Here is an 18,690-nt window from a genome sequence, read left to right as displayed (position 1 = left end):
GAAAGGGAAATGCAATGAATGTTTTTTTTTTGTTCTGAAGCTACAATAAATCCAAGGGACCACTGAGGTCCATTTCCCAGCAATCAGTGGACGTGTACAGTATGTACCCTGGCCTGAAAACTAGCAGAATTAAAGATTAACCTGCCTGATTTAACTTTTTCAGTGGTTCACAGAATGTAAATAATCTAGGCAGTTATAAAAACGTATGGTAAAACATTAAATAAAAGAAACAATGTCATTCATTTAGCACTTTACCGCTATGTCAATATAAAATGAATGTTACAAAAAAGGATGGCATAACCAGGTAGAAAAACAGAAAGATGACTCCAGTCAGCAATCAAACCCCAATGATTAGGAACTAATGTCATACTTAACAGTGGATCTACCACTTGATGTTGTCATTTTTTTTTACGTGAAGGTTTGTAGAGATTCTAGAACATGCAGCATTTCCAAATTAGAGAGAGAGAGCATAAGTTTTTCTGGAAAGATCAGGTTAGATCCTTGGAGAAAACAATCTTCAAAGTGCATTAAGCACTAATTGACTCTCAAGTAACATCATGAAGAACTTTGAAATTCAGTTCAAAATAAACATTTTTTCCACTCAACATTTATGAATTAGACATGTTCTGTGTTAGGAGCCTGTGCTCATATTTTAGGTCATGATTATTTTACAACTAATACAAACACTTCTATACATTCAAGAAGAAAGCAAGTAAATAATATATTACCATGACTTCAAAAAAAGGCAATGCTGTCAAATCACCCACTGGAAGCTAGAACCCTTGATATATAAAGAATACACTGTTTAACTTTTTAATGGTCCTGCAAATTTAATGCGCTGTAACCAAAATATACAACACATAGTTCACTACAGAATAAAATATTTATGCGCAATGCAAAAAAAAAGACAGCAGGTGACTTATCAAAAGCTTGTGTGGAATAAGAGAGCCACCTACTGGTTACAAAAAAAACGTTAAAAAGCTTGAGCCAGTTTGATTCTCGCTATGTCTTCTTAAATAAAAATAAATCTTACACTGCCCCTCGATTTCAATAATCTAATTCAGTGTCTGATGCCCATGTGGAGGATGGCCACCTTCCATGAACCCAAGGATGACTGATAAAGACTCACTGGCTTGCAGTTTCAAAGGACTTTGTACGGTTTGGGACAGGGCCTTCATCCATCTCCCATCAATTAATATTGATGTTGAATTTATTTGTTTGTATTTATCCTGTTTTCGAGAAGCACCATCCTCTGGTGCAATTATCCTGGCTAACCTTGAAAAAGAGAACCATCTTTGGACATCTCGATGACATTTAACCTTACACAAAGACTAGTTCAAGGCACCAGAAAACAAAAGAGAGTCTAGACAGTTTTCATGTATATTCTTTATTCCAGTTACTTCTAAAAAATAAAATTTTGCTGCATGGCAACAAAGATCAACATATAGTAATGAAAATAATTAAACTGTCTTGGGAGGAAGCAGGTGTCACAATAAGTAATCAGAACTAAGCAAAATACACTACATTATGGGATTTAAAAAAAAGTAATACAGTACAGTACATAAGAAGCACTGAACCACTGCATTATACAGAGCATTATACCTCCGTTCCTTCCATACTTAATGTAGAATGTTGCTGAAAATATCCTGTAACATTTTCCACATGACAAATGTTGATATGTTTACAACCTAATTATCCACATAACCCCATAAAAGAGTAAATGATGTTCAAATAAGGAAAAGGAATGCTAGTGTTCGATCAGCCTGTTGATGTTCCAAGTATTTTTCCCCACACTGCTTGCTTGGGACAGTTTTTGTGTTGGAAGACGAAATCTTGCCCATTCGTCTTCAAGATGGCTTGATGAACCAGATCCTGCCCATTCCTGTTGATGCTTGGTATACCACTGTTTTTCCATAAAACCTCGATAACTTGTCCAAGTGGACAGTGGTCCACTGGATTTTGCAGATATTCAAAATGCTTCTTACAGAGGTATTGTTTTGTAACACTCACTCAATTAAGGCTTAATTAGATTTCAATTTAACTTTCCTACACATCTGAAGTCGGTATCAATTTTATGGACATTACAAAACTGACTTATGAAGTCTTGCTTTACATAAGCAAAATCTGTTTGAAAATACAGCCAGTCCAAGTTTAAAAGTTCCTTCTAAGAAACATTTCATGTCCCTAAGTATGAAATATCACAACCTTATTTTCCTTTTTGCCTTCATTTATAAAAACATATCAGTGACAGCTACTAAAAGTAATTCAGTATTACACAATGTGTTTATCAGTACTGACTCTTTTGACCATTTTCTTTGGGAAATAAAGCAGTCATTGAGTTGTGTTGAAAAGCTTTGCTTCTCCAGGTACAGAAAACATAGCCCACACAGGGTAGGTGAAAATGAAAAATTGCTACCTATTAGAGAAAACAGACAGATTCAGACAAAAACACATCAAAGATCCACTAAAAATAGAAAAATATCAGAAAAACCCATTTACTCACCCAACACATGAAAATCAGAAGTTCTGAGAAGTTGTGGGCGATCATACATATAGGTGTAAAAAACTAAAGACTAATTTAACGGTTATTATGGGTGTGTGGCTGTTAGGGGTCGATAAGATGCCATTCCTGTAAATGGGACTGCATCCTCAGATGCAGTCCTGAACAGATGGTTTCAGGCAATGGGTTACAGGCAGTGCTATGATTTATGAAAATATCATTAATACATAAAAAACAAAGTCCAGATCACCATACTGGTTTGGTTGTCTCGCCTCAGGAGTCATTGGGCAGCCCGAAGAGCTTGACAGTGCCTGCCTCACGGTTACTGTCATATTTTCCATCCTTGTCATCACACGCATATGCCAGCAGGGGCCTTTTGGGATGCCAAGCAACTGTGAATGTTGGCGACTCACACTGCACCTCCCATAATTTCTCTCCTGCAACGTCAAATTATTCAGAAAAGCAAAAAAAACAAATTATGCAACCACAGCAGGATTACACTGCATCATAAAATTGTGCTTACTCTCTTGATAACTATAAATCTAGCACGGCCTTCATTAGAGATTTTTTTTAAGATGACAGTTCTCCCTCATTCGGCTAGCTGGGTCGGAAAGACCTGAAAACCATCCTAATGGAAAGCAAACTGTTCATTACTGATTGACAAACAGTCCACTCTGTTCTGCCAGCAAATTGTTTTGGTGATAAAGAAAGACTGCAATCTATGTAATGTTCTTCAGTTCTTATCACTCTGGAAGTCTGAGATATTTCAAAAGTTCTAGTAGTATTTACTAACGGACAGGCAGCTGTGCAACACATATCACCTTGTTTTGTAGCATTAACTGCCCACAGTCCTCCAGCCAGCTCATACAATGGAAATTCTTCCATAAATTTCATCATGCTTTGCACCTTTCCACATCTCTACAGCAGGGTTTCAGATATGTCTGGCACATAGTCAGGCAGAATTTCCTATAACATGGCACCATGTTAGTAATAATACTGGCATCTGCAGCACATCTATATCTACTTGTATGTTCAGTTAGGAACAAGACTTTGCAACTTTTTATAGTGTCGCAGTAGTGCTTGAAAACACCAATAGAAATGTAGGTTCCCCAGTATGAAAAGCATTAGTCTATGAAACTGCATATTATCCAGAATTTTAAGGAAGGTGTGGGGTCACACTGGGAGAGCTGATCCTCACGGAAAACAAACTTTTCATTACTGATTGATAAAATATGTCCTCATACCAAGAACACATAACAGTCATCTTCTTCCTCACACTAGTTCAGTTAGTTAACCAGTTTTAACTTTGGCAATTACCTTGGCTAGGTTATCTAGGAGTCTAATAAGAATTCTACATAAAGTGCGGCTTACGTCAAAGTCTATTTTCACTAAGGTAGATGTTTGCCGTTATATACTGTGTGTACCATTGATGAAAAGGGATGACTAGGATATCTAAATAAAGCCTTGGAAAAGGAAAAATCTTGATTGTGAGTGGCAAGTTCTCTGCATGAAACTTGCAAGGCAGAACATCTTACTAATTGGTGATTTCCAGGTCAAATAAAGTTAGTGCTAGAACAGAAGCTTATGTCATGCTTTGTAAAGATATTAATGGAAAAAAAAAACTTGTTGAAAGTAGGAAATCTGACAAATCAATGCATTTCTAAAACTGAATTTCACAATGTCATATATTAGTGCAATACAAAATTACAAAAGTGCATTTTCTTTTTCCACTTTGGCACATATTATTACTTAGGTTTTCAGGTCAGAGTTGCTTACCTGTCTCCACCTCAGCAATGTCAATGAAGTGGTCCTCTGATGCTGAGGCTAGCATTTTCCCATCATGACTAAAACTCAGTGTCCTAACAGGCCAGTCCAGCCTCAGAAAAAAAAGGTTAATCAATCAGTATGGAATATATTGAAGACACAGCAGGTCCTCTATAACATAAGGAATAATTCTAACATTCATCTTATGCATCACAGACTCAATTCAAATCACAATCATTTCAGCGTGATCAGCAGGAACTGCAATTAAATGTCACAAAATTATCACATAGCAGCCTACCTTGCTGTTAAAGAAATCTTATTTCTGTAATAATAGCTTGTTTCTAAACACCTCTATGAAGGCACAATACCAATGTAGAATCTAGAACAGATGTATTGTTTTTTTATGGGTCCTTTTTACAGCTATAAGAATAGTCAATATCAAATATGCATAGCACAAACAGAATATTTCCTTCTGAAAGCTGAAAATAGTAACAACTGACTTACAGAAGATACCGATGGCTATCTCAAAAACATCAGAATAGATGTTCATACATATAATATCACCCCATATAGGAAAATATTAAGAGTACAACTGGAATTACATTATAACCAGAAAATTGGAATTTAAGTCAGGGTTCATGCAGGTACGGACTCACCTGGAAAAGCAGCGGACACAAACAAGCTCTTCCACATCCCACAGGCTAACAAGTGCATCCGCACTCCCTGTCGCAAAGTACTTGCCAGTAGGGTCAAACTTTATGCAGATACAATTTGAAGGATGAGCATTGATCGACTGGATTGGCTTTAGCTCTGGGTAACTGAAACAGAAGAACTCACTATAATCATCACTAGTAAAGGTGTTAAAAAGATTCACTAATTGCACACCCCAATCATTCTGTGACCTTCATTCAAGGGGAGTTAATCAAAAAAATACTATTACTTACACCTGTCCTAAAAACTAAATCTAATATGCAGCCAATTATAGTGTATATGCTTAACTGTATAAATGCTATATGTTTACAATACACATAACCAATTATAGCAAAAAATAACAGTATCTGTGGGAAATGATTTGTAAATATATTTCTATGTGCTAAAACACAAACACTGAAGTGGTCTATGCTTTTTCAAACATCTGTATTAAAGACAATTCATCACTTTGAAGAATAGAAAGATTGCTTTCCCTTACCTAAGAATGTTGATGCAGCCGTTACCATTTGTCAAGAAGAACATATCATTATCGTTGTTCCAAGAGATCTCATTCACTTCAAACTTAAATTGTTCCTCTGCTCGGGAACGATGGGTTTTCGCATCAATAAAGGTCACAACATCATCCTTGTTGCCAACTGCAATTGTCTGGCCATCAGGGCTCCAACAGATGTTGATGTTCTCCCCTAGCCACAAAGAGAGTGACCAACAAACATTTTTATCATGGGACAAATCCACTTTTGCTTGAATATTCAATTAACAAAAAATACGATCTTCTTATCCAAGATGCTTTTTTATATTTTATATTTGAAATTTACATTACGGTTTCATGTATTCTTTCTAAAGACTAAAGCTTGGTTCAGAAAATTACAGTAATTTCACAATCACCCCTGTTAGTTAATCCCTCCAATGGAGATTATGTCAGCAGCAAACAAAAATCAGTAAATGTAACAGGTGTATGAGAGTGTAAGATGAGACTGTTCCAGTGATGTCACTGCCCAGTTTGCCCAGTCCAGCCTCCCAGAATTTCCTCCCCAATAGGCGAGGTAGTTTCTCAATGACCTACAGTGCAGCAGGGCTACAGTGCACACCCAGATTAGTGTTTCACTAGAGCAGTAGATGAAGTGGGTCCATTTCTAGATCCTTTGAGATTAAGAGAGCAATGTAAATGCAAGGAATTATATATATACACATTTCAGTGTGTTTTTATCAATGAGTCTCTGAACAAAACATGTATTGTTCTGAACCTTTAGTATTGACAGTCGCGATGCACTTTGTAGTCCGAACATCCCAGATGCGTATTGTCTTGTCCCCAGAAGCAGTGACAAACAGATCTGGGTTGGTAGGGTGCCAACATAGCTGGTCCACACTGTCCCCATGACCTCGATAGTTATTCTCCTTCACCTGAAAACAGATTAAAGCCAGCTATCAAAGAGATCCATCTTCACATTTTTCAGAATTGTCACTGATACATCCACTTAAGACTGTTAACACACATATCTAGATAAAATGGCACTTTATTCGTGATAAACATTTTACGTAAGGACATCCCAAACCTACACCGAGTACGCTTTTAGATGCAGAGCTCAGACTTTTGACTTGTAATGATTTCTTTTCATGTGATAATAGCCTTGGCAGAATAACTATTTTCGTTAAGTGTAGTATCTTAGAGGCAATTAATACAATATAATTCATATTTCATGTACTGTAATTGTACAAAATATCAATTCAGAGTCGACCAGACAGAATTCAGGCGTAATGCACCTACGCCATCTGCCTTTCAACGGAGACATGACACGTAGGTTCATTCATTTGTAAATATATTCGTTCATTCAGTAACTTAAGATAATCCATTAATGAAGTTGTAAATCAAGTCTTTTAAGATGCTAAAAGAAAGTAAACAGATGGCACTCTTCCTAATAAATAAAAAGATGCGGGCAATGTTACAAAACAAACCTTCACTTACCAGGCGGTCTTTTTCCAGAACAAACACACTGGCGGTTTTATCGAATGACCCAGATGCTAACCTCCTGCCATCGCAGCTCCATGCGACCGAGTGAACCTTAGCGCTGTGCGCCGGGAACTCTCGACTCTTGTTGTTATTTCTGAAGCTCTCCTGCATATCTTGGTAGTATTGAGACGCCATGTTTTAAGTGCGCCGGAAGAGATTTGATCTTCCGTTCCCTGGGGCGTGGTGCATTGTGGGATTGGTGTAGTTCCGGTGTACAGCTTTGAGGGCGGATATGGAATTGCATACAGCACCGGAAAACGAATTTACCTTTAATATTTGTTGTTGCGTTTTGCATCTTTGCGGCAGGGTGTAGGTTTGCACAAAATTTACTTTTTCATGGGCAGTTGTATGACGTTACACAGCTCTTTTAGCAAAGATCTGTTATGTGTCCTCTCCAACAGCTAGCACAGCCTCGAAAGCTATCTGCGGTAGTCAGGGTTTGAATGGTTTCGCAACTCGGTGTTGTTTTTTTATTTTACAGTTATTAAAGTTTACAATTGTTTATATAGTTTTTTTTTATCATTAAATGCTACCTCCATTTGCTTCTCTGATGCATGATACGATTTAGAAAAGGGCGGTTGTTACTTTCTGCATAGGCTCCTTGTGACGTCACAGCCGACGAGCACTATAAGAACAAGCAATGTCTCAGCCAAGACTTTTCATCTAAAAATGTTTTTAATTTTATCAGGACAGTATAAATGAAACTATTGCATTACAAATTCCATCTTTGTATTCGTCTGATTTAATCTTTGCTAAGACTGTGCAGAAATAATGCAAAACCCTGTTTTTGACCCAAACAAAACTTGCTAAGCATCAGTTAAAACGTTTTGATTGTTTAATTTAGAGGATAAGCAAAATATCATAAATATAGCAAAAAGAACAGTCTGAATATGTGCTTATCATGGTATCGAATGTTACAAAATGAATTTCTGGTATTTTCATGAAATCAAAACGGTTTAAAAAAGGTCCTGCGACACAACAGTCTTAAACTTAATTATCTTGATCTACAGCGTGAGTTTTGAAAATATTATGTGCTGTCGAGCAAGACAAAGTTAAAAAAACAGTTATTTAATGTTATTTCACTAAAGTGAATTGCTCACATATATTTGTTTGTCTTTATAAGTAAGAATAATTCTGACACATTACATTTTTGTATAAATACATGTACTGTAGTTCTATATATTTAGTACAGTATCTGGAATCCTAACAAACGGTCAAACTCACGATGCTTCTCCTTTACGTTTCCTGTATAACTTGATTTTTTTATCGCTTTCAAGAATGGTGCAATACAGCTACAATTTATTAAACTGCAACTATTAAATTGTTATATACATTTATTTTTCTCTGGGCTCTGGAATGAAAGCAAAGTCCAATGATGTAGCCTTTGTTATAAAAAATGGTAGCTGTATTTTATTATTCCAACATTCTAATAAAAGATGAACACTATTGTTTTCCCCGAGACAAAGTCATTTGAAAATAAATAGCCTTACAGAAATAATAAAGCAGAAGTAATGAAAACAGAAGACAAGCACTCAAATTGCCAAAACTTTATTTGTTGCAAATTTAAAAAAAAAACTTATATGAATAATGGAAAGCGGTGAAGAGTTTTAGAAACCTAAGAATAGGATGATACCACATTGCAAGTCTTTACATCTCAAGTGTACACTGTAATCTGGAGCCAGCAAACCCATATTCACACAAACCACTACCATACAGTGTTACAGAACATTAGATGGCAACAAAAAGGTGAACATTCAGGTGCAATACATTATACTGTGGTTAAATGTAATAGTAAGTCTGCTGTTCCATTAATATCTGGCCACATAAGGAATAGACATAGGCTTACTTCAAAATGTTCACAGTACTTTAGAACCTGGACTACCTGAAAGGGAGGCTGACGATATTTATGGGCTCTAGGGAGCAACTTTTAGGAGATTTTATCTTGTTTTACTAGAAATTAGTTCTTGATTTGAAATTATTTACTTGAACTTAAAATTCAGTACCCTCCAAAAAAAAGGGACTGTAGGAAAAAAAAAACATCTACACTGCAACTCCTCAGTAGTCAAATCCATGAATGATAAGAGAGTACAGCAACCTCTATATATTCAGTTAAACAGGTGAGTATGCATAAACTCTAAAGGGTATATTTGGTGTTTTGTTCAATGGGAGCATTTTAACAGCTTCTTTTGACTCTGTTGCGATTCACTAATAACCTGCATAAGCACTGAGAGAGCACAGGTGAAGGTTCATTTGTCAATGTGGTGTCTTCAGGCTTAATCTGTTGTAGTGAAAAAAAAGTATTTCAGACTTTCACTTATGAAATCTTTTTAGAGGTGTCTGATTTGAATTATGAGAATAATTACCTAAAAACTAATAGTGCAAGATAGACTAAAAGGCTTTTTCTTGTTAAACACGTAGAGGTATTTAGACTTTACCTCTGTGCATAGCATAGGTCTTGGTGGGATACTCTTGCTTCCAAATTGTATTGGTGGGCCTGCTACATGTAGCCATACTCCAGTAATGAAACGATAATGGAACTGGAATATATACAGTAGCACCTTGTATCTAGTACAGAGGGAACTCACAGCACTTAAAGTGTGCTGAACCTCTGGAATATTATGTAACCAAAGCAGTACAACCACCTCTTTGGTGGAATGTGGAAGACATTTTTAGCATTTGCACCTTTCCTTAGCCTTTAGTGTTTTCATTCTGGTTTACAATTTTTGGATTGACAAGCAAGTGGATTCTCTTGCAAGGAGGTAGGGAGAAGACACTTAAACTTATCTGACAAAGCTGTCCCAAAAATATCGACAGGACTGCAAACCTTTGATGACATCTGTGCACGAAAATTAGCATTGCATATAATTTAGCATAGTTCACCATATAATTGTGTGACTTTTTTATTTATTTTGTTTAAATATCAGACAGTGCATTTAAGTGGAATGTGGACACCAACACCTCAACTACTGAGTTAAAGAATAAATTAAGTTTGAAAGTAGAACATGTTTGTGTAGATTTTTTTTCTTATATGAAGCAAATCCTGATTTCCAATAAAGCATTAATAAGTTAACACAAAAATATGATTTATAAGTCAAAGCTTTCAAAACAGGAAACCTACAGTAAGAACAATAGGGATTCAACCCTATCATGGAACTACAGTATAAGATAATTTAGTGTGGCTTGGGTACTCATTTGAACACCTAATTTTAAGCTCTCCTGCTTTTCGGTGCCTCAGTCTAATGAAAGATTGAGAGACAAAACAACTTAATATCATCCATTACATACCAAACAACAGTGCATTCCTTAAGCAGACACCAACCCCCACTAGCAGACAGCATGTGCATCTAAAAACTTCTAGTGAACCTAAAGCTTTGAAATCATGTTATCTAAACATACAAAAAAACCTTTGTTCTTTAAATGGTGTGCAAATTGTGCAGCTGTCACCCCAACTCCCCCTACCCCAGCCATTTGCCTGTGCCCTGTTGCTGAGGTTAACACTCAGCATCAGTGCTACCATTCACAGGGAGGGGGCCATCCGGAGAGCCTGCAGTCTGGATGCCATGCTTATCACGGTTTGGAAGAGCATGGCTAAATCCGTTAGGTTGTGCGTACTTTGTTGCCGATTTCTTCTCATTGTCCTCACCACTGTAGATCACAAGTAACAAAAGCATTCTTTTTAACTTCGAAAAACAAACAAACCCATAATTGCATTCAAGTCGTGGTGCATAAACCTGTAAGGAGTAGTTAGTTTGGATACTTTTAAGTTTAATTGAAGGTGTATTCCATTGTGAGGATGTCTGCTTTTCAGGAATAGGAACATTTTCGCAAAAGTTCATAGAAATAGGCACATCCACCTGCTAGTGGATTCAAAGAGGGCTAAATTAAGAAATGATGGGATGTTGTGCACCAAAAATAGATTTGCAACAGTAATTATGTCCTTTCTTTTTCAGTGCATGTGTGCAGACAGAGTGTCTTTCTTCTACTACAGAGCTACCTGGCGTTCGGACAGTGACAATTTAGCAAACATATGAGAATGTGACAGCTCAGTTCAGTGTTCAGTTGCTAAACAGAACACAAAAAGGAGCAGCCGGAGAATTAAAAGTCAAGATGCCTACAGTTTAACAATGTGTCGTATATGACTGAGAGGTCAAGGCAATTACCTGCTATAGCAGCCATTAGCCACCACTTCTCCTGTGCCCCTGTCAGCCCGAGAGCTGTGCACACTGCCCTCATTGCAGGATGCAATAGGCTCCTTGCCAGAATCTGAACTGTGCCTGGCATTCAAGCTTTCAGAAGAGGAGACCTTGCTCATTTCACTCTCCTTGTCATCTGTCAGAGAAAACAAAATGAGCATTTAGAATCGTGATAGACGACTGGCATCTTGTAATCCTTTCTAGTAGCTCATTGCTGGGAAGCTGTGATAGCTGCCTTTAATCATTACGGGGTCTCCTGTGATGTGACAGAAAAAAATATTGATGAATAAGAAAAGCTCGAAAGTATGCAGGACAACCAAATCAAGTGCATTTCTGCCCATTTCTGTAAAAAGACTTGGTCAGAGTTTAAAGGGAAACTTTCATGCTTGAAATGGAACATTATTGCCGGAAATGTTAAAGTGAATGCACACAATCATAAATACTGAGTAAACAATTTTTACTGAACACTAAAACAAACTGAAAATGCAACCTAAAGAAAACAAAACAGCTATATTTGACATTATTAGAATTATCAAAATAATAATATGCATTAAGCAGAGCTAAAATGCTCAGCAAGTTGTATTCCTCGATTCCCCCTGTTAAAATCCACCATCTAAAGGATCCTTAGCTTAAACAAGTACTTGGAGAAGGTAGATAATGTCATCTAGTGGCAACATTAAGAACCGCCAAATAATATGTTTCCCATAAAAAACCTCACCAAAGAGATAAAATAGAAGGATGTCATACACTAATTAAATACATATCTTTAAAGTAGGATACTGAAACTAGTAAACTGAAATCCATGTCCATCAGTCGTATTTGAGGTTACTGTATCACAGGGATGCAGCTGTCTGTGTGTTAACCAAGAAAGTCACCTCCTGTCTCAGGGTCACAGGCTTGTTTCCGTCGCCTCCTCAGAATCACTTCCAGTTCACTGTCCTTCTTACCAGGAGCTACTTCAGGAAACCCCCTGCTAGGACTCTTCTTAACATTGTCCTGTTATTTCAAAAACAAAAAGAAGTGTTTTTTTAACAGCGAAAGTACACAGTTAGAAAATGAAACTTTCAACAACGTTGTTTGCGTGACAACAATTAGTAACAGAAGTACTTTGTGTTATATTTGTGGATCTTTCCCATCTGGTGTTTTTAATGTTGTGGCTTATTAAGCAATATGCTGTACATCTAGACTACCCTAGCTCTGCTCAGGGGCTGTATGTGAAGTCGGGTCCCTGGCTGCTGAAATGCTGAAAGAATGTGCTGTATTTCAAACAGTACAGTGCTAACTGATATTTTGTTTCAATGGCCCAATTCACACAGGCCATATCTCTACGTTCCCATGTTTGTGATGACCTCTAGACTGCAGCCAGTGATCAAATACATTGTCAGTATCCATCACAGGTTTGGGTCTTGTATTTCCCCTATACTGTATATAGTACTCCAATTTGGTAAGTAATTTAATTTGCTCTCTTCCAGTTACTAATTGGTCTCTGAAGTAGACTCTGTTTAGATGAGGAGGCTATCTCCTCTTGTGTGGTTCAGCAACTCTGTGATGTCCAAGTGGCTCAGCTTGATGAATCTCTCATTCTGCTGGACATGAGGGGCTGAGGTACAGCTTGACTCCTGGCTCTGCAGACCTGTGTACTGGAAGGAGTGTGGGCCATTTTGGTTTAGGTGTAACCAGAATTTGAGGGCTATTTGTTGAATGGCATGTACTGTACAGTACCACAGGGAAACATCAGTGTTTCTCTTGACGGCCATTACTGGGTGCATTTCCATTGTAGAGTAAAAAAATATATTTACAATAGTAAATCTCCATTGCTTGTTTTGGATTTTAATTGAAGGTTGGAGTCTAAGGAATGGAGTAAGAGCTAAAAAATGTTAAGCTAAACTCAGGATGAAAAGAAATGTATACAGTATATTAGTCCAGGTGGGTAGCTGCATCAGCGTAGTGAGGGCTCACACCTAAAGAAGGCTTCACAGCCGAAACGTTGTGTTTTCTATCTTCTCTTTTCAGCATGGAATAAACCTATTACTTGTTCCTTTACAGTATGTTAGGTCTACTTTTGAAACTGGGTTTTTGTTTCCCACGTTTTCTGTCTTGTTTTGGTGGACAATTTCCTGCTGAACCTTTGGTGGGTCTTAAACATACTGTCTTTATACTATAAAACGTATACATGTACATAGTGTATGTCTCTTGGTAGAGTCCCAGAGGAAAGGAAAAAAAAACATGTAATGAAACAGAAAATCTACCAAAATGCCCTTCAGTTCCTCCATGGCACTCTCCTGTTGTTTCTCTTCAGGTAGCTGGGGCTGCTGGCAGAAATAAGGAGAACTGTTGTAAGAAAACGTTTTTAGAAAACAATACATTTTCATACAACAATATTAAGACATTCTCTTAAAAAAAACATTTCTTATTGCTGTGCATTTGATTTATTTGTCAAAGCTCACAAGAGACAACAAGATTTGTGGTCTCTCCATGACCCCATAAAGCCACATTCTGACCCCTCCAAATGTCTTGACCTCAGTTTAATAAAAGGTGACTGCAGCTACTTTGAAGCTAGTAACACTGCAAACCTGCTAATTCCTCTTAAAAAGGTAGCTTTGTCAAATAATCCTTTAAGTTTTTTTAAAGTTAAATGCTAGTACTGAAGATCTAATTTCTTTAACATTAATCATATGTGGAAAAATACTGGAATCTCATAGTTAAACCTAATAGGAGCCACATAGGAGCCAAGAATTGGATCTCAAGGCCATTTTACAAATACCACATTGATTTTTTTATGGCCTTTCCAAGATGGTTTGTTGTCATGGTGCTTTAAAGTTAATCAATAAAAATATAATGGCATTGCATTTAAAAATCTGTTTCTGTTCCTATAAAACCTGGCTTATAGATACAATTGTTTACCCAATGAATATAGTTTGTGTGTGGAGACTGGAAAGAAGATGTTCATTTACATACTGAGAGTAATTTCAAGTCAGGTTAGTTTATTGTGACATAGAAATGAACTTCAATATCCAGATAAAATAAAATGCTGCCAGCAAAACTGACACAATTGATAAAGAAAGAAAACTACTGTCTAAAGTAAACAGTCGAAATTCAATGTTTTCTTTCAGTCACCATTTAAAAGATATTTATTTTCCCTACCTTAGGACCAAATCTCTTCATGGATAATGTCCGCCATGAAACACATAAAAAAGTGAAAAGGGAATATAGTAGTACATAAACATTAAAGCTATAAACACAAACACACATTTTGTAATAAAAAGACTTAACTCCAAAAAGGCATGGATTGCAATTTCAATTGATAAATATAGCACAGGGTTGTTTAACATAAATGAATCATGTCACTACATAACATAATCACAGGCAGCTACTAAATTACAAGCATTTTATAACAAACGAGCTGATTGTACTGAAAAGAAGTATATGGTGTCTGCACCTAGAAGAAATGATTTGGAATGAAATGTGCAGATAAATTATATATCTGATATATAAAAAGGTTCTTTTGTATTGTTCTAATATTTTTTACCACTCACATGACCATCTTCTTAAATACAGCACATGCGAAGCTTACATAATCCTGTCAATCTGCCACATACGTATAATCTTTCATAAAGCAGTTGTATCTTCAAAACTGTATTTTTCTGTTATATTATTGGGCTTGAAGTAATGCCAGAAAGTTCCTTTTTTGGTCATAAGTCAAACAAAAGATTATAAATTGTTGTGATTCACCACGCCACCTTACAGCAAGTAGTTCTTTCTCACCTTGGTGTCTTGTCCCTTGACAGGTCTCAACACAACCCCATGCTTAATCCTCTCCATCATCTCATTTACTGCTTTCACCTTCACATCATCCACTGCCCCGCTCACTTCACAAAGGACACAGGACACAAGCCACATCATTAAAATTGCAGAGGGCTGAGACCGCAGAGAGGGGCACACGGAAAATACAGCACCCTAGGCTTTGCGGCATGTCTGCTGCTACCCCAGTCTTAAAAGAGTGAGATTCCAAACTTACCAGGTGGAGGTTCAGCCTTGAGAGGTCCTTTGGAGCTCTTTGAGGATTTTCTCATTATTGCAATGAGTGAGCTGTGTTAAAACAGATCAAATATGACAAACAAGTTTGGCTCTGGCTTCCTGCACTTGGGTTTCTACTTGTTACAAACACCTTTTACAGCTCTTACACATACAGTAACTGTCTAAAGCACTGCTCAAAAGCTAAAGAAGACAGCACCAAAGCGTGGATTGTAAAATAAAGGAAAATGCTGCATATTGTCAGTATATTGTCCTTTGTGTGAAGCACTGTAAAGGGGATTAAAGAAACGTAAAGATTTAAAGAAGAAGATAAAGTCTGTAAATAAGAGAAGGCCACTGAGTCAACACAAGACTAATGTTGTGTTGCGGTGACCAAAACCGAACACTCAGTATTGTATTTCAACAAAATAAGAAGGTACTGTATTAAGCAACACTCTCTTTTCTTGAGGTCCTTGAAGAAAATAGAAGAGATTAAGGTTGTAGATCCTTATATTCTAGTCCTCTTTAAATGCAATGTGGCAATCTATAGCTTTTAGTTTTTTTCTAATTTTCCAGTTTTACCTGAGGGGATTGCAACGTGAGGGAGGGGGAGGAGGGGGAGGGGGAGGAGGAGGGGGGGGGGGAGGGGGTGGCTGGGGGGGTGGAGCGGGTGGAGGTGCTGTCCCAGGAGCTGTCCCCAGTTCTGACGGCTGGGTCTTCTGGACATCTAGCAGCTCCTGCACTGTGGAAAGATACAATAATCATTCATTTATGTTGTGATAAAAGGCTTTACTAATAAAATGTATAAAACACTTTAATCAAAAGGTATGCCAAGATACTTTACATGTATGACAGAATCCAATTAATCACTGAAGTACAGCACCCACCTATCTTACCTATGACAGACATAACTTACCAACCAAACCGTTAAACAGCAGATCAGGTAGAGATTTCACAAACTATTTCACCAGCTGAATTTAGGAGGCCAAATTGTGTAAGCCCAGACTGTAATTTAGTCAGGACACTGAGGATAGCATCCCTGCTATTTATACGAACAGTGCCATGGGATCTTTAATGAAAGTCAGGAAAGTTTAATGGCTCATCCAAGGATAGAACCGCTTACAGCACAGTTTCCTGTCATCAGCCTGGGACATAGGCTTAGAAGTTCTGGTCCAGAGGGAGTGGTGCCACCCACTGGTCTACCGATAAACTGAAGCAACAAAGTAATAGCAACACAGCAGGGATCCAGCAAGATACTATGGAATATACAATATCCAATCTCTGGACAGAAGTGTTGCGCTACTGATTGTTTTGGCTGGCCCAGCCACTGCAACATTTTAACACATGCTGAGCAATTTCAACAACTTGGGTCGGAATCAGCTACTCTGCTCCACAGTGCAGCCTCTGGCCTGTGCTGCCCCCCACCTTGGCTCTCCAGTTGGCTGTTCTTCTCCTCCAGCTGCTGAATCCGAACATCTGCCTCCCGCTTCTCCTCCTCCACCAGCTCCAGGTGTTTCTGCTGTTCTGAGAGCTTGAGCCGGAGGGCAGACTCTTGCAGCTCAAGCTCCAATTCCTTTACCTGCCGGGAGAAATGGAGCCAGTTTGCAGGGCTTTGTTGGATGTCTAAGGCTATGTGCAGAGCCAAGTTTGCAAACTAAAACTTATATAACAAATTATTCCTGCTTTTTTCCTGCCTTCCACCTCTGTCCCCTTAATTAAACCAGTTTCAAAACAACCTGAATTTAGTCTGCCCTGGGGCATTAAATGTCAAGCTCATGACTCATTGCTGCATGGTACACTGCGAATAATGATGTGAATCTTATCATTTAAATGTAAACAGGGGTATCTTTTCTACTGTGACTGTATAACAAGGCCAAACAAAGTACTGTACATCAGTCTCAGACATAAATCATATTGTTTTATATGCATTTATAAAACGTAATCATATAACATCATTGGAATTACAAATACTTCATAAACTTCCAAGACACATTCAAGAATACACAGAGGAGAAGGTGGTGTGTCAGGTTTAATATTTGCCCTTTATTACATAACAGGGAGACTGATTTCTTTCTTCTGGGGGTTACTGCACTCTGATGAGCAGACTGCACAGTCTGGCGGGCCAAGCTTCAGGATTAGAGGAGAGCAGGATTTGTTTCTTGGGCATAAAGTAGGTAGTCGTGCACCCTCAGTGCTCAAGCAGAACAGCTGGACAGTCTAAAAAGAAGGATTTTCAGTTTGTGGTTTATGCCTTTTTTCTAGAGATGTGTTTTATTACTGGCTGCTGAATGAGGGTGGTTTCACAGCAGAGTTCGGAACTCAAGCTGCAGGACTAAAACACATTGCAGTACTCGCATGTGGTCAGTGAACAACCAGCCATCCATTTTCTAACCACTTCGTCCAATATCAGCTAATATAAGCTTCATAATCAATGACAGAAGTGGAAGGAATGAATGGAGGTGATCAGTGCTATATTTAGGTAGATTCAATTCAACAGCATGAAGACACATAAACACTTCAACAAACTATTGTACCACAGCAGCCTTATTCCACATGCCTGTGAACTTGATAACTTCTTGTTCAAGATACAAACTGGGAATTTTACCTTCGCAAGACAGCTCACAGTACTTCAATAAATACTGGAAGGCTATAAAATTCCAAATTTTCCTGATCATTTAAGGTGTAATGAATGTGTAAAGGTGAGTGGCATTGTGTTACGACACGGTGGCATTAAAGTCACAATCAATCTAAGATGTATCATAACCGCAGCACTACGGGGAGGGCAATCTATTATACATGTTTCTGTAAGATGTGTCATTACATCACAATCATCAATGAATATGAGTAATACCAAAGTCTGTTTGAAGTATTCATTGGCCGTATTTCATTCAGACCTTCCTTGTAATCATTTGCTCGTGTTTCTACAAATGCCCCAGGAGGGTCATTAAGAACGAGCGAGAACAGAATTCTACATTATTGTTATAGAAATTCCACCTGTGCCTGATAACCTCAGATTAAATTACTGCAGCATGTGGCCTGTTTGTCATTCCATGACACTGAATTGCTTTAAAGTCTACAGTTCTCACACGCCCTGTGGACGTCTACTTAATGCATAGAGAGAATGCTGGTTTTCTGCTATGCTCCCTTGCAAGCCACTGTTAGCTTGCCTCAGCATTTACTGTATAATCCCTTCAACCTTGTCCCAAAAGCATCTTTTGGCAACCAAGTGTTTCATTAATGATTTACATTTTTAAAAATAATTAATTGTGCACCTTTGTTAATATATAATATATTTGTACACCTACAGTATGCTTTATGTAATATATAACACTAGTGAGGGATTCTAATATTTATGCTAATGCATAATTATAGTTTTCACATTGGTGTTTAAGACAAAACGTCTGCATATCACACAATTGTATAAGTCATATGAGTTTATGGGTAATAAGATGTGACATTATGTTAGAGAAAATTGAAGTGTCATTTACTCCTTTGTTTGT

At 37.6% G+C, this 18,690-nt stretch overlaps 2 protein-coding genes across 2 annotated transcripts in view; both read right to left on the bottom strand.

Moving 5' to 3' along the window:
* Positions 1-1,369: 1,369 nt before the first annotated feature.
* Positions 1,370-7,151, bottom strand: thoc3 (THO complex 3). The gene is made up of 6 exons (XM_088932269.1): positions 6,939-7,151; positions 6,220-6,376; positions 5,454-5,658; positions 4,921-5,082; positions 4,277-4,377; positions 1,370-2,937 (listed from the first exon to the last, which is right to left on the bottom strand). The coding sequence occupies exons 1-6, from the start codon at positions 7,116-7,118 to the stop codon at positions 2,774-2,776; spliced, it is 969 nt and encodes a 322-aa protein (XP_088788395.1). The 5' UTR covers positions 7,119-7,151; the 3' UTR covers positions 1,370-2,773.
* Positions 7,152-8,524: 1,373 nt separating this feature from the next.
* shtn3 (shootin 3) overlaps positions 8,525-18,690 on the bottom strand; it is a 33,042-nt gene continuing 22,876 nt past the window's right edge. Inside the window, exons 9-17 of the mRNA XM_088931770.1 lie at positions 16,616-16,769; positions 15,773-15,932; positions 15,195-15,265; positions 14,942-15,045; positions 14,321-14,335; positions 13,426-13,488; positions 12,052-12,172; positions 11,144-11,312; positions 8,525-10,628 (exon numbers count right to left, since the gene is read on the bottom strand). Coding sequence (XP_088787896.1) covers positions 10,475-10,628; positions 11,144-11,312; positions 12,052-12,172; positions 13,426-13,488; positions 14,321-14,335; positions 14,942-15,045; positions 15,195-15,265; positions 15,773-15,932; positions 16,616-16,769 — 1,011 coding nt within the window. The 3' untranslated portion in view covers positions 8,525-10,474. The remainder of the gene's footprint in view (positions 10,629-11,143; positions 11,313-12,051; positions 12,173-13,425; positions 13,489-14,320; positions 14,336-14,941; positions 15,046-15,194; positions 15,266-15,772; positions 15,933-16,615; positions 16,770-18,690) is intronic.

Source organism: Atractosteus spatula, chromosome 14 (assembly GCF_055471065.1).
Source record: "Atractosteus spatula isolate fAtrSpa1 chromosome 14, fAtrSpa1.hap1, whole genome shotgun sequence".
In the NCBI taxonomy this organism is placed as follows: domain Eukaryota; kingdom Metazoa; phylum Chordata; class Actinopteri; order Semionotiformes; family Lepisosteidae; genus Atractosteus; species Atractosteus spatula.
This window is presented reverse-complemented; position numbering and strand designations above follow the sequence as displayed.